The 16,054-nt window shown below is 38.1% G+C and overlaps 1 protein-coding gene across 1 annotated transcript; it reads right to left on the bottom strand.

The window, feature by feature from the left end:
- Positions 1–1,058: 1,058 nt before the first annotated feature.
- gata5 (GATA binding protein 5) lies at positions 1,059–13,898 on the bottom strand. Its single transcript, XM_040013932.1, has 7 exons — positions 13,282–13,898; positions 12,142–12,802; positions 9,199–9,368; positions 6,400–6,528; positions 6,100–6,184; positions 5,706–5,833; positions 1,059–2,561 (listed from the first exon to the last, which is right to left on the bottom strand). Exons 2-7 carry the CDS (start codon positions 12,659–12,661, stop codon positions 2,442–2,444), a joined length of 1,152 nt encoding a protein of 383 aa, XP_039869866.1. The 5' UTR covers positions 12,662–12,802; positions 13,282–13,898; the 3' UTR covers positions 1,059–2,441.
- Positions 13,899–16,054: the final 2,156 nt, after the last annotated feature.

Raw genomic sequence — 16,054 nt, 5'->3', positions numbered from 1 at the left:
AGGCAGTGTCTAAAGTATGTGGTACAATTAGTCTTTGGGATGCTGTTCCTCAGGTTGCCGTTGGCCCTTCAGGCAGGCCTGGAGAAGAGCTGAGGGGAAACAGTGTTAAAAACAATGAGGTGTCCACTGAAGCCACTGTCTGTGCTTTTCATGCTGTATTTTTGTGTTTGTTTGTTTTTCTTTTTTTCTTTCTTCCATTGTTGGTTGGTTTCCGTCTCTGTTCCAGTCTACTTTCAGCCAATCAGCTTACACACAGTTTCACGATGTTGGGTTTTTAGAGGACTGCATAGGAGCATGTTTGTGTCTGCATAGGCCCACTGTAGACTAATACCTGCACAAATACACACAACTGCCTACAACAAGTATTGCAAGGCAGTAAAAAAATTGACATGTATACCTAAAGTGTGAAGTGCTCTTTGCTAAAAGTAAATCTTGCAATGTGGTATAAAATCCCTGGCCATAAAATACCTCTTGGCAGTTCAGTGGATGGTTAATGGGCAAAATGTTTCAAAATAACTTTTCTTTTGATGGTCATTGTAACAATAAAATGAAAAAAATAAAGTCAAATCAGATTAAAACAGCTTAAACTTCCCAATTTCTGCTTCAGTTTTACTAACACTTACTTTACAAACATTACTTTATTAATATGGACCACAGCCTGAAATACTGACCCAAAAATTGATGTTTACAAAAAAGTAAAAATATCTACAAGTATTGAGATTGACTGTTGAAATAGCTGGAAATAATAATGGTAAGAAATAAAAGTAATGGCTAACAGGCTGAACTGCGACTAAAAATAATATATCTGTAAGTAGTAACACTTTCATTAAGTAGCTAAAATACAGTAGGTTCAGTTATTTTAATTAAATGTTTTAGTTGGTGAACAGTTTCGCCAATATGATTGATAATTAAAAGTGTTGAAAACATTTTCAGAATATTCACCTACATGAATAAAACTGGAGTGATGCTGAGCAGGCAGTTCGCTTGTACAATAAATATTCATTCAAAAATCATTTCATTCATCAGATTTTTAAAATTTGAATCAGTTTTATTAAATTTAACAGATTCAAAGAGCACTGAAGAAAAAAGACCCAAAACAACTCCTAACAAAATAACAGTTCCTTACATATTAACAAAACACAGATAATAAATTTAGATAATAATGTTTACAACAATTTCACACTTTGTTTTGTCTTCGATTTTTGAAGAAAAAAAATAATTGCACTTTCATTAAGATCAAATTTTAGAGCAGTAAAATGGTAAAAATTCTGATATGTCATCATGTCAGAATTAAAATGACTGCTCCTGGTTTTCAAATAACTCTTGCAGGATGCATTTTATCTCTTCTGTTTCTTGTAAAAATAAATCTACCATAATCTAAGCATCACCAGTTAGACACATAGAGCACAAAAGCCATTCTACATGGAGAACAGTGGGTCATAACTGGCTGGTTTTAGTGTCTACAATGACTTTTAACAGTCCTTATCTCAACACAAATAATGTGCCTATAAAAGTTAATTATCTACAAGGGAATGAGACATGTTCAACAGCCATAAAGGCATTTTCTGGATTTCTTTCTTGCAGTGACAACAACATGAAAACATGTTCTTGAAAACCTCATAGAAAGCCATGACATTGTATCACATTAGTGACAGTAAGGAACATGAATGAAACTGTTATGAGTAGTCTTTGCAAGTTGCTATGACCCTTAGGTTTTAAACTTTAGTAGCATTAATAACTATATGAATAACTGCATATAAAATGTGCCAGGTGTTTCTTACCTATAGAAGAGGTGGAACTTGGCACCCGAGAAACAAAGTCTGGAGCATTTTTTAAGCAATAAAAAATATGATATTGACCAAAACTAACCAAGTTGTTTTGTGCATAACCATTAACAACAAACTTTGCTTTCCCCTCGGACAATTTCAGACTGAAGCAACGAATGACCCACACGAAGTTGGATGGAAGTCATAAAAAAGGGGGCTAAAGGAGTTAAAGCTCATAAAATCAAACTCAATCATCCTTGCATTGGTTTGCTGTGTAGATTATTGCCAAAAACAGCAATATCTTTTAGCAATAGGTAGTAGTTGTTGTCCCTCTGAGGAAATGAAGTTGCTAGATATGAGTTTAGAAAAGCCAGGGCCAGTCCAGAGTCTTTGGAAAGCTCACATGCATCCTTCAAAAATGCAGTCCAGGAGAGCCGTTTATGCTTCCATTACATAGCCAGTGTGTTACAATATATAATATAGAAAATACATTGGATGTCCTTAGAATGAAATTGTACAGTCCCTTTTAATAACAGTGGGTCATAACTGTCTGGTTATGACCCACTATGTTGGCCCTCCACAGCTTCAGAGTTGTTAAGGAGAAGTTTCAGAATGGTGGGATAACCTTACTGATCAATCAAGTCGAGTCAGTATTGCCCTTGTGGCAGAGCTTGTTCATGCTTGAGACAGCGCACACCAGGAATTCTGTGGAGCCAAGGAGGTCGGAGTAAATGGAAAATCCTCATATTTAATGTCCACGTGTCCTGAGGTTGTGCTGTCCAACTGAGAAGCAGTCTACAGGAATAAAAGACATTCAAAAAATTACTAAACCTTTTTTTTGTTTTTTACAAAATGAGCATCATATTTTGCTCAAAATTACCGGAAACTAGTCATTTCACCCACAAACCTATCAACAAAGTGTTTGGTGAGGTCTAATAAGGGCAGTCAGTTTTCCCATAGATTTCTATACAACCAGATGTGTATTTGCATCCAGAGAAGTCGCTCTCTGCTGACCATTGGAATGATTGTAGGTTGAAGGCATTGTGTTCACTTTTCATACCCAGAAATTTCACCTATCTTTATATGCTACTGCATGTCAAAAAATGTCAACATTGTCAAAGTTCCTGTATTTAGAACTTCATTAAAAAAGGCAAAGTTTCATATATTTATATATTTCAGCCTTTTGTTTTGAATTTTGATGATTAAAGCTATTCAAAAATCAGAAACACAGTATCTCAAATTACCAGAATATTTCAGAAGATCAATCAAAAAAGGATTTACACCAAAAATTACAGAACTATTCAACCTCTGTAACATATGTTCATTTATGTACCCAGTGGTTGGTTGAGGCTCCTTTCCTATGCTTCCTATCAGAGCAATGTGGAAAAGAGGCAATCAACTTGTGGAATTGCTTGGATATTAATTAAGCCCAGACTGCCTTGGGAGCAGCCATCTTTACTTTTGAATTTTACTTTTGGTATTCATCTTCCTCTTGACAATACCAGTGATTTGTGGTTAAGGTCAGGGGAGTTGGTGGGCCAATCGAGCATAGACAAACAAACCATTGGGAAATAGTTTTGGCAAAGTGGGCAGGTGCTAATTCCTTGTGGAAAAGAAAGTTTGAATAAAGCTTCTACAGTGTCTGCAGATGGGACATGTTCTAAAGCAAGTGTCTAAAATATTGTGGCTGTGTCCAATTTCAACTAACAACCACCAACATCAACCAACAAATCAAGAAAGACTGAAAACTTCACACTGCACTTTAAACACCATCAGTTCTTCGGCATGTCACTCTTTTTATGAGTTGTAAGCGATATTCATCAAAACAAAAAGGATTCATTTATTATACTTCATATAAAATGAATGTGGAATATATAATAAACCTTACATGTTTAAATTACTACTAAACAAACCACCATAATCAACATAATATTATTTTATTAAAGAAAAATACTAGTAAATTCTATGGATGTAACTGACTAGCTGACTGATTGGACTGGGTAGTGCTAGTATCCCCGGAAGTAACGATGTTAGTCAATTGCACACATGCTCTTTCCACCCCTTTAAATTTATTGATTGAAATCTAATGTATTAATTTAATGTTTCTTTAAGCCAGTGGTTCCCAAACTTTTTTCGTTAGGCCCCCCTTTGTTTTACAAGAAAAATCTTCGCGACCTCACAACACCTAATCCCACCCACCTGCCCCCCCAGCACAAACACATCCTCCAGCCACACACACCCATATTTTGTTTTCAAACTCCATTGCGGGTTATTTCACACCTCAAACATTTAGTAAACAATTACATGAATAAAAGTAAACTGCAATAAATTACAGGTAGCAATGAAATAAATTAGCCTACTAACTCTTTTACACTACATCCACTCCTACACGGGTATTTTTGAAAATGCTGTTTTTTCTATGCATTTGGGCCTTTCGTCCACACGTAAACAGCTTTTCAAATCACCGAAAAATGCAATTTTTTTTAAACTCCGTATTTGCGTTTACGTGTGGACGAGGAATACAGAGTTCGTCACGCAACGTCAAAGGTATGTGCCTTTTTTCACGTCATGCTGTGCACCACGTTATTGTTTACATGAAATGAATTTCTACAATGGCAGATAGAGACAAAATACTGTTAATCTATCTGCAGTTTTTACACGCTTACATATACACACGCAGTTACTGTCCCTCCATTTAGAAAGGCAGGGGCGTCATGGTGTGATTATTTTACATGTAGTTGTTTTTTTCCTGTGTAATAATGTTCAACATTGCTATCAATACATTTTTCAAAAAAATGCCTCTCTGTGCAAAATGGGTTTAAAAACATAAACAGCTGTGGGATACTGTTTGTCCTGATTTAGACAGGGGGAACAAACTGTGGCAGGATCAGCCTGATATTATTTGTATCCCACTGTAACTTTACTGTATAAAGAGCTAACATCTCCAAAATGTCAGGAGTAGTTAGTCATTACAAGAAGCGTGCTCCCCGCGCAGGCGGAAGTAATTCTGTCGCAGAGACCAACCTTGGCACTTGTGCAGGTGAAGCCAATGGGAAGATATGCTTCACCATATTTTCTAGTCTTTGGCTTGGAAGGAAGTTGGTTTGGAAACATTTTAGGCGATGCTTCATCTCCTGCTTTGCGTTTGTGTGGAAGCCCGTCAAAAACCTGTCCATTATGCTAGCAGTGTCCAAGCGTTCTTTTTTTTTTCTTTACATACGCGCCCCTCCTGCAATGGCGGGCCCCACACTTTGGGAACCTCTGCTTTAAGCAATCTAGGCAGAACATTTCCTTAAAGTAACTGAATGAATGGAGTCATGTCGATGAATGCATGTGATTATAGCACATTAGGCTCTATATCCCCTTCATTGACAAGTTAATTTGGATCCAGTGGATTAAACTGCAAAAAGAAACCTGTGAAGGTTTGGGAGTAGAAGAGCAAGCAAAATCCTTCAGACTTAAAACATTTATACGCTCACGACCTGGAATTTTTAGTCACCTCTTCTTTCACATCTCTTTTTGTGAGTATGACAGAGCTTAACGTCTTAAACATGGTTACTTCCTACAATCACTTTTGCACCATTGCTCTTATTGATGTGGTTTTAGCATGTTAGAATCAAGCTGAAAAGAGCATTTTCATAAAGGTCAGACATTTCTGAAGGACCTTTAACAGCTTGAGAAATTCCAAATATTGACAAGCCATTGGCAGAGGGATATGGGAGAGACATCTAGACAGATATTTTTCACAGATGCTTCAGCAAATTTCATGTGCCACTTACTAGCCATATGCAAGGAGAGTTTAAAAAGAAAAAATAGATGCATTAAAAAAACACAAAAGAATAGCCAAAACTAAAATCTGTTGAGCAGTTGTTTAAATAATTGCTGCTCAATTTAGTTTCTACACAGTCAAACATAGAATTTGCATGGAAAACCTTTTACCTGAGTGGCAGATGTGACAGTCTGTCCAGCATAGGGTGACGGGGCCATGTTGGGTTCACTCTTAATAGTGGAAGCGTGCTCTGAGACTGACAGGGAGGTTGGGGAGCCGGTGTCAGAGGTGATAGATCCTGGAGAATCAGCAGGATGATAATTTGAGCTATTATTATGTTAGTACACAGAGATGCTTTTCAGAATGGTTTGCAGATTCTGAAAAACTTTTAACCCAGAAAGGGTTAGAGAAGGCAGATTCTCAAACAATTCTGGCATAATCTTTTTGTTTTTCTTGCTTATTTCATTTCTTGTTAGTAGCTACTCACATGACTGACACTGCTTTCATTAACCAGCTTTTTCTTCTACACAACATCCTACATATTTTAGTGTCTGTTTGACCTACCTGTGGATGTTTTATTCTTGGGCATCTTGGGTTTCCGCTTCCTTGTCTGAATGCTCTCTTTCTTCATTGCGAGAGGTCTGGGCACCTGGAAGGAATACAGCAACACAAATAAGTTAAGTCTACCTCCCAGGCCCTAATACAACAGAGGCTACAGTGTCATGACAACCCACACAACCTCTCCTCCCACACTCTGATAACAGTGACCACAGTGCCCTTGGAGAGGTTTTACGCTGTGCAAATAATGAGCTGCTCCCTGCTGGAGCAAGAAGCTTGCTGAAAGAGCCTTTTAGCATGGCCTACCCCATGTAGCTTCATGTAGAGGCCACAGGCATTACAGACAGGTTCTCCCTCAGCGTTGCGTCTCCACAGTGTGGTGGTGCTGGTATGGCAGTTAGTGCAGCACAAGCCGGCCCGGCGTGATGTGGTCTGCTGCAGGAGGACATATTTGAAATGTAAATTATCAACTGTCTGAAATCACAGATCACATCTTGAAGTAAGGTTTGAGAAATTGGCGTTAAGCTGTTCCCTCAACTTTTCCAATGAATTGCAGGATGCTGGTATGTTTGGTATAACAATGATGAATGCCCCCAGGCCCATGTAAAAGAGAAAATAATAACTCATTAGCTGGGCAACATGTAAAGGCAACATAAATAATTCTTTCAAGTGTGAATATCTGTTTGGTTTGGGGCGAAACAAAAGCAGCAGCAGAAAATCCCGTTGCTAAGCAGAAACTTGTCTAAAAACAGCTCGAATCAAGGGCAAGGTCAGCACAGGACAAATAAAAAACAGTAAAAAAAAGCCTTGTTGTGGAAATAGTTTGTTGAGTAGCTGACAGTCACAGTTGCTCTGGAGCTGGAAGTTCCTGGGAAATACAGAGCCCTTGAAGCCTCCATGCACTAACATTGCCGTTCACATTTTCTGAATTATTACTAATCAATATCTCCTTTAACCTCCCAGGACCTGGCGTCCACATATGTGGACATCACATTTTGGGTTATTTAGACCAAAATACTCAGTTTTGGTCTACATGGGCCTGATATCCACTTACGAGAACATTATACTGCTACTGTTCTATCAAAATTTTAAACAAATATCCTCATATGTGGCTCTCATTTTTCTTAAAAACAAAAATAAGGTTAAAAAAATCTGGTAATTCTTTGTTTTTACTTTCATCAGGCCCCAATGTGACCAAATATCAAAGAGAAATTAAAAATGCATGCCGTGGAAGAGTTCGGGTTTTAGGAGGTTAAAACAAGAAACAAGATATATTAGATCTACCAAAGAATCTGGGCATAAAGACCTAAGTCACATGATAAAAATAAAGTGTTTAATAAGTGTCTTATTGGAGATTTAATACTTTGACAGTGATGCATTTTTGCTTATCTTGCTGATTACCAGTAATTCATTTCAACATTTAACTTTATACACTAATAACAATATAACTTGGCCATTTAAGGAAAGCATGGGTGTTATCTGAATCCCTGCTTAGCTGCTTCAGTCGTCCCCTGTTTTCTCCTCATTGTTATCAAGTCTTTGCTTATTTTGGATTTCTTTTCATAATTGTGCATTAAGATACTTTCATTTTTATTAATGAAGTGTCACTGGAATAACTGTTTTTTAAAAAAATATAATATCAGATTACAAAAACAAACTGAACAATTTTAAAGCAAAAATTTTCTTTTTCTTTATCCCAGCTTCCCCCAGAGTGATGATTTGCTGTATTTATATCAGTATAAATAGAACATGTTTGGTTTTAAACTGTAGACTGAAGAAAAACAGTCTTAACATAACTGCAGGTTCAGTTTGTAACTAGCTTGTCAAAAGCTATAAAAGCAATAATGTGCAATGTAATTTCCATTTGATGAGTAAGCCATGAGAGAAAGTTTCACAACAGAGTGTTTATTCTCATTATATTACAGTCAAATATGGTTCCAAGCACTTAAATGATAATTGTTGCATGCAGTTACCCCAGTTTGATGGAGGAGATGTTATGCCTGTTAGAAGATTTTAAGGACAAAATAATTTCAAAAAGATGTCTAGAAATGAGCCTCTGGAGAAAAAAAATGGAACACAACAGCTTACAGTACTAGAAAAAATGTATAGTTGTTTAACTTTGTGGTAAAAATACATAGCAAAATCTCCAGTGTTAAATTAACACTGGAGAGTGTCTATATGGGTCCACACCTCTGAGTGTTAAATACAACACTGTTGAGTGTTAAATTAACACTTTTGACAGTGTTATATGTTTAAAAGTAACCTAGTCAGTTTTGAAGATTAACAAAGACTAACACTGAGCAGTGCTGATTTTCTAACACTGGAATATTTCTAACATTTTGAGTTATTTTCCAGTGTTAGAAAATCAGCACTGCTCAGTGTTAGTCTTTGTTAATCTTCAAAACTGACTAGGTTACTTTTAAACATATAACACTGTCAAAAGTGTTAATTTAACACTCAACAGTGTTGTATTTAACACTCAGAGGTGTGGACCCATATAGACACTCTCCAGTGTTAATTTAACACTGGAGATTTTGCTGTGTATAAGTGTGTCAGAGATTAAATATGAATTTGCATCTTTATGCTTTTTGATTATCTGCTGGTAAATTAAGGTAGTTGAAAAAATCTATATTTTTTTATTTCTTGTTAGAATGAATAATAATCTTTTATTTTCAAGACCGTTGCTTTGATTCTTTTGCTGACTCTGCTCTCCTTTTGCAACATTAAAGTGCAACACACAATCCATGTGTGTGTACAATCCATTGGAAAAAAAAAATCGGAAAGGCCCCCGCATAGTAATAGTATATGTATTTTTTAAATTATTGAATATTTGAATACTAATGAGGATTACATTTACTGATGATTTCCAATGCTATATCTGGTTGAAATACTGGAAATGATTTTATAGTTTAAATTACACCAGACGATAAATTCAGCTAAAAGAAATCGATAAATAAACAATTTGGAGTCTGTTGAATGGCAGAGTGGTTTGAAAAATGCAAATCATGAGGTAGGCTGACTCGGTATCGCCCAAGTGTAATATAGGCTACATAGTTATACTTTTTTTTAAGTTGTATGTTTTTTCGATCTATCGGCGAGTCTTACCAGTCGTTTCTGCGGCTTGATGAGGGGCCTGTTGATGCCGTTCATCTTGTGATAGAGGCCGCAGGCGTTACATAAGTAGTGCCCGGTCCCGTCTCTGCGCCACAGCGGGGTCGACACGGAGCCACAGTTGACGCACTCCCTGCCCTCCGTGGGCATGTCGTCTATCAGGTCTGAACACAGACAGGGAAAACGCACATTAGACTGAATGCATGTACACATATACCATAACTCTGCACATTACATGATTATTTCATGGCTGTTGGCCAGTTTATTTCATTTGAGTTTAGGAGATTATTTAGGCCTAGATATTTACATGGTACTCGTGTTCACTTCCAGTTTGTCCAGCGTGACCAATCTCTGACAATCTCTAACACTTCTTATCTCCGTGGTTTCACGACGTTTTGGTCTCTCTGGTACCCTTAGATGAATACATTCAAAAGACTACATGCCTTATTACAACACCTTCTTCTGAACTTTTACAGCGTACGCGTGCGTGCGTGGCGCTGTCGTGGCTACGGTCCAGTGCCTGATGAATAGCCAGGGAGGAATGTAACCCGCCACCACGCAACCCCCACCCCCCATCCCAGTCCATATGATGAAGGGCGCTCAAACGCATGCGAATGAATCAAATAGAGGAATCTGTTTGGGGGGTAGCATTTTCAGCGGCCACCCACCAGCCCCTCCGCCATCACCTCAACCTCCACATTCATCACTCTCTGACACACTACGGACTCCTGGCATTAATTGCTCAAATACCTAATCCCTCCATCGATAAACCAGAGAAAGAGAGACAGAAAGAGCGAGCCAGACCTGAAGTAGACCACGTCCGTCGGGACAAAGCTGTCCCGGACTCACCCTTTGAACTTGTGATTGTATTTCTCATCATTTCGGAAGAAAAGAATTCATCACAAAATAAAGGGCGAGTAAAACTGAAAAGGGTCATTGCGTTTTAATTACTAAACACTTTACATGAATAATATTAACCGAAAGATTTTCTGAAATACTAGTTATTCATATTTAAGATGACTGAGAATAATTAATGGGTTTATGTTTCCGTAAACGGTCCAAATTAATCTTCACAGTCAGCCTAAAGATAATCATCATCTCCAATGCTTAGGGTTGGAAATAATGACATGAAAATTTGGATTTGAGATCAAAACACAAAACACTAGATTGCTTTAGAACATGACAACCCTTAAACTAAACACATATGTTACATAAAAAATACATGCGCTTAGAAAGTGAGTTAGCAGCGTTTATAGTGATCTATGAGTAGTAAAATGATAAAACTAGCCATGATGAGATAAATGAACTCTGTAAAACAAGTTAACGTCCCATAAGTTGAATAGCCTCATGGTTAGACTTATCCCCTTGCCTGAAAACGTTTCTTTTTTGTTCAAATTAAAATAATTTATGCGTTCAAGTCCCCAAATGTTGATTCGGTTAATGCACTTATAATAAGTAATCGGCTGTGCGCTTCATTGCTATATCATTAAACTTTAGCTCTACCCAGTGATTATTTAATCGTTTTTGAAATATTTGAATGCAGAATCACAAAACATCAAAGCTTGTTTCGTCCCCGTCAATCAAATTAAAAGAAAGCAGGAAAGAAGCAAAACTGCACCAATAAATGTTTTTTTTTTATTTCTTTATAGGGGCGATGGAAACTTTATTGTTAACACATTTTAACTAACAAGACTGTTCTGACCATAAACTCTGCCCAAGTATTTAAGGCCATAAAGAACGACTAGTTTTGTTTTCCTTTGTGCACAAATTTAAATGCCTGATATGTAAAATATCCATGTCAAACCTGGGACCTAAAAAAAGGGCCCACTAACAAATGTGGGCCAGAGATCCCCCATTAGTTTATGAGGATATTAATACTTTACCACTAAGAATACTGCAAGAGATTCTTGTATGAACATATATGTTCAATTATCATGTTTACCTAATGAAAAGATAAACCCATTTGAACTCACTGTTGAGCCTTTCCATAATAATGGACTCTTTAATTAAACCAACAATACACTAAAGAGTTAAATTGGTTTTCATTTATCTGTTAACATTTTTAAGTGGTGTCAAACCATCAAACTCTTCTAAATCATGAACTTCAAACACTCCTGTCTCCCCGATCCAACACGTGACCTCCAAATAAATGCTGACGGCTACACTTAGAGACGTTTCAACTGTCTGATCAAGGTGATAACCGCTCTTATTGTCACGGCAGTGGCCCTTTTCACTGGGCTTTTCTCTCCCCGTGTGTATTGAAGGTCGTGATTAAAGCAGGGAATTAAATTAACATTTTAATCGATCCTCTTTTAGCGTCACTCTCTTCTTGATGAATGTGTATTGTTTAAATCTAATGTGGGATTGTTAGGGGACTTTGATTCAATCACCGACCGCATGACACAAGCATTATGTTTACAGGCCTCTTTGTCAGCCGCTGTAATAAATAACTGCCTGGCCTTTACAACCGATAAATGAGGTTTAAAAAGAACCTCTGCCATGTTAAAAACAATAACAATGATTGTGGAGCAACAACAACACCGTTTTCACGAACAAAATGTTCAGAATATTCAATTCGTCTTATTGATGCTGACATTTTGACATTAAGCAACCAATAATTAGAAGACATAAAGCAAGCATAGACTGACGTGATTGTTATTATGTTCTTAATATTTGGAAGGAAAATGCAACAATTTAGCTTACGAGTGTTTTCAAGAGGTAATATGATCTTGTGGCTATAAAAAAACAGAAAACATCAACCCCCCCGTTGAAAACAGATTAAAAATGATCAAATTATGAAAAATTATTTTATGAATAAAAAAAAATATTTACTGTCAGTCTTTCATACTTCGTTAAAAAAATAATTTTAAAAATTCCAGTAAATCAGAGGGAACTGGGATTTCGCAATAGTTTTAGAAACTTGATTTATGTGCTTACCCAGACTGGATCTTCTCCCCGACAGACCACCTTGTCGGCCCTGCAGGCTGATCACCCCGCTTTCGAAATGTCCCGGCGTCCAGGAGGATGTCGCCATCTCGGGGCTCATGTAGGCGTACGGGTTGGAGTAGGAACCCCCGACTGAGCGCACCAGAGCGCCTCCGTACTGGTCAGAGCGAGCTCCGTTTCCGAGAACCAGCGGGCTCTGGTAGGTTGCATCTCGCCCGGTGTTGGTGCTCACGGGCGGGCTGTGCGAGTAGGAGAATCCATGTGAGGGATGGGGGCTGCTGGGCGTGAAGGAAGAGCCGTCTGTGCCGGCCTGGGGCCAGCCGTGATGACCACTGAGGCCGTGAGACTGATGGGGCGAGTCGCAGGTTTGCAGGTAGGGCAGGGTGGGCAGCATGGCAGGAACTCTGGTGGAAGGGACGTAGACGGGAGAGCTGGCCGAGGGATGGATGTAATTCCCGGTGTCATGCGTGTAATGGGACTGATTGGAAGAAAAGGCCAGGCTTTGATACATTTTTCTCTCTTTAAAATCTACTTCCTGGCGGAAAACTGGAAAAACACGGGGAGGGCTTCCTCAGCCAGTCGCAGGACTGCGGAGATGTCCACAAATCTCATCCACACTCTCCTGAGGAACTTTTGTGCCTTGATGTGAATCCTGCATTGTTATAAATGTACAGAGAAAGAAGATAGCTGAAAAAACACTGGAAAAGTTTCATGGGCAACTGATCCACCCACCCAGCCTTAAGCTTTATTGCGCAAAAATAAAACCTATTTTTCCCCAATCAATGAGCCATGCCAAAAGGAAAGTTCGACAATCCGCGTCAGACATATTTCACCTATATCACCTTGAGACATGGAATGGATTAGAATGACATTAATGATCAAGGATATCTGCGCACTCGGAGGCGACTATCAGCAACCCCACACATCCTGCGCCTCCGCAGTTGGCTCATTAAATCAGAAACGGAAACCCAATCAAACACCACAAAAGATAGCGAGCTCCCCTTCCATATCTGCGATGCATATACTTTCTATCAATAGTAAATCAAAACACATAAAACGTTGATAATGGTTTTGCGCCGTGTACAAGAGGAACGCAGTTTCTTTCCAAGGGCTCTCAGTGCATTATCTCACCAGATAAGGACGGTCGGGTGATAAAGCAGTCTGGTCTTTTACCAGTCAAAAATTTCAGCAGACAAGCGCAGTAGGCAAACTTTCTCCCTCTGTACCCACGTAGACAGACGATGGAGCTCAGCCGAGCCTCTCCAAATATCTCGGTTTTAGTGCGTTAAAGTTGCTCACAAGTGGTGGAAGATAAATGTAAGCAAAAGTAAAATGATTTTTTTCCAGGGGGAGGGGGAAGGGGAGTCCGGGATCACTGGAGCGCTCTTCTTCCTCTGCGTATATCTGGAGATAGGTACTGTCGCTGATAATTGCTGTTATGAGTGTGCGCCTATTCGCTCTCCTACTGGAAAATTTGTACGGGAGTAAAACACGTGACACAGATCGGCGATCTGATGTAGACCTGGGTGGGAACGGCGGAGGGGAGGGAAGGAAGGCGCTAAGGAGGGAGGACCCCTGGGTAGGACAGGGCAGGAGAGCTCAAACCTGAGAATTGAGGACTTCTAAAGTGTAAACTAATAAAACCCTGTTCTGTTTGATAGGACGAAGGATATGGAGGCTCCATTGGCACTTTATACACAGCAGTATTCACGATCATTGCCTTTACGCTTCATTCTACAGGGGAATTTAATGCACGACTTTTTTTTTTAAATTCACCTGGAAAATCATATGTTTTAAGGTTTTCCACGTTTGAAACAAATAAAAAAATACCCGTCTTACTGCTCCCAAGGTTTCCATTTTCATAACAATTAAATCAGCTCCTCAAGGTATAAAAGTGCAGAATGAAACTGAAAGCTACTTTTTTAGATTAAAACTATTACGTTTACCTGTCCATTGGAAAAAGAGAAAGAAATAGAACTAGAACAATAACCTACTGTATATAAAACAATCACTTTAGGCGTAGCTGGTAGCTCACAGAAACCAATGGGAATTATTGGTGATTTAAGCGTCAATTAACCTTTGACTAAAGAAAAAAATAGCAGGTTAAAAATACAAAATATATACAGAGAAATATAAGGAAGTTAATTCCGTTATTTGTATAATTTACATTTCACTGCAATCATAATAATAATAATAATAATAATAATAATAATAATAATAATAATAATAAAAACATGCATGAACGTTTCATTTTTAGAACATGTAGGCGGGGTAAACTGGTAAATAATATATATCAAATTAAAACAAAACCATGCAAAATCAACAACAGGTTGGGAATAACACGGGGCTAATTAAGTTAAACTCATAATGAAAATGTAACATACAGCAAATAAAGACAAAAATATATTGTATTTGACAGCTTGTAATGAACAACTATGTTTTCGATTTAGAAACCAAAGCTTGTAAAATGAATTAGATTTAGATTACATCAAAATCAAAAGTAAATATTTTCAAACGGCGTCTTTTCTCCGTCTCCTGTAAGGAAATGCTTTAATTTGATCAGCATCTTTTCGGCCGTCTAAAAACATTAAGGGCTGACATTAATTAATCCTTCCTCTGGTCTTCTACATCCGTCGATCTGCGCAGAGCAGCAGTGGAGTGGAGTGGTCTCCTTCCTTTCGTCTTCTAATGACAGAGCATTTGGTGTCGACATCTCATCCTCAAACTCAATGTCTGTCGCCTGCTGTGAGCATATTTTCTCATTTTAAATATTTAACGAAATAAAGGATAATGGGACCATTTTAGAAGCGCAGGACAAAGAAAGATCATTCATCCAGTGTTTTATATTGAATGAATAATGCAGGACTAAGATAATGCTTTCACTTTATCGGTAGTTTCAAAAGCTAATTTCCTTTAAGAAGAAAACAGAAGAAAAAGAAAAGAATGGGCTCCTTGAGCAGCAGCCAAACAGCGCTCGCTTTAAATAGAGTGAGTTCTGCACAAGTAGTCTAAGCTCGGCCTCAGGTCACATTTATAAGCTGGTCACGTCTTATCAAATATAACCCATCACCATTACATCATTATTCGGTTCATGTTTGCTGTTTAAGAAGAGGGTGATATAGACACTGTGATCAACACTGTGGGAGAGTCCTCTTCAGCTGTGGTAGGATAGAGTTGATGCTGCTTTTTTTCGCTAAACGACTTCTTATATCACAGCATACATTCACTTTAATGATTGTAAAATAACATAAACAACCCAAGGGAAGTGAAGTGAAATTTATTAAGTACCGTGAGATTATCATTAAATGCGCTAAAAGCTAAGGAACTCACACTTTCAGTCAAACAGCATTCAGGTAATTGCAGGTAATACCTCAATCCAGCAAAATATGTCTGATCAAGACAGGGCCCTCCTCTCTCCTGCTTCTTCTTAGAACAGCTCCTCCTCCAAATGTATTCTCCACTACAACCACTTTTAGGTAAATTTGTTGTATATGTAATTTTCATTTACCTCATCTACGATATTATTTCATTAGTGATAAAATTTATCTGTCATCATCTTTATCCAATTTAGTAATTATTTCACAACTTTCAAAAACGTCTTGGCAAATAAATTGCATTCATGTAAAGAGTCAGCAATATAATGATGAGTCTTCTTTCTCATAACAGCACCTCTCTAGCATGCAGGTTATCAGCATCTGGTCCCTCTCCTTTTCCTTATCGGTGTTCAAAACCCACATTCTGTGGGCCTCGGCTTATCTGGCTGCTTCTTGATCATACAGATGTTTCCTCAAAGACTAACATCTTCCAGTCATCTAGGGACAATTATGTGAAATTCTCTTCATTTTCCAGCATGATGGTGACTGCATCACAAGGCAAAAGTGAAAAGTGGCTTAAAGATAGTCAG

The sequence above is a fragment of the Simochromis diagramma genome, unplaced genomic scaffold, assembly GCF_900408965.1.
Source record: "Simochromis diagramma unplaced genomic scaffold, fSimDia1.1 OVJJ01000705.1, whole genome shotgun sequence".
NCBI lineage: Eukaryota > Metazoa > Chordata > Actinopteri > Cichliformes > Cichlidae > Simochromis > Simochromis diagramma.
The sequence above is the reverse complement of the archived record's forward strand: the minus strand, read 5'-3'. Positions and strand labels throughout refer to the sequence as shown.

Bases quoted from the DNA above. Each gene is read 5' to 3' on its own strand.
- gata5 (XM_040013932.1), bottom strand. From the start codon at position 12,661: ATGTATCAAAGCCTGGCCTTTTCTTCCAATCAGTCCCATTACACGCAT. The intron at 5,834-6,099 runs GTAGGTCAAACA...CTGATTCTCCAG, and splicing joins CAAGAATAAAACATCCACAG to GATCTATCACCTCTGACACC. The intron at 2,562-5,705 runs GTAAAAGGTTTT...TTATTCCTGTAG, and splicing joins CTGTCACATCTGCCACTCAG to ACTGCTTCTCAGTTGGACAG.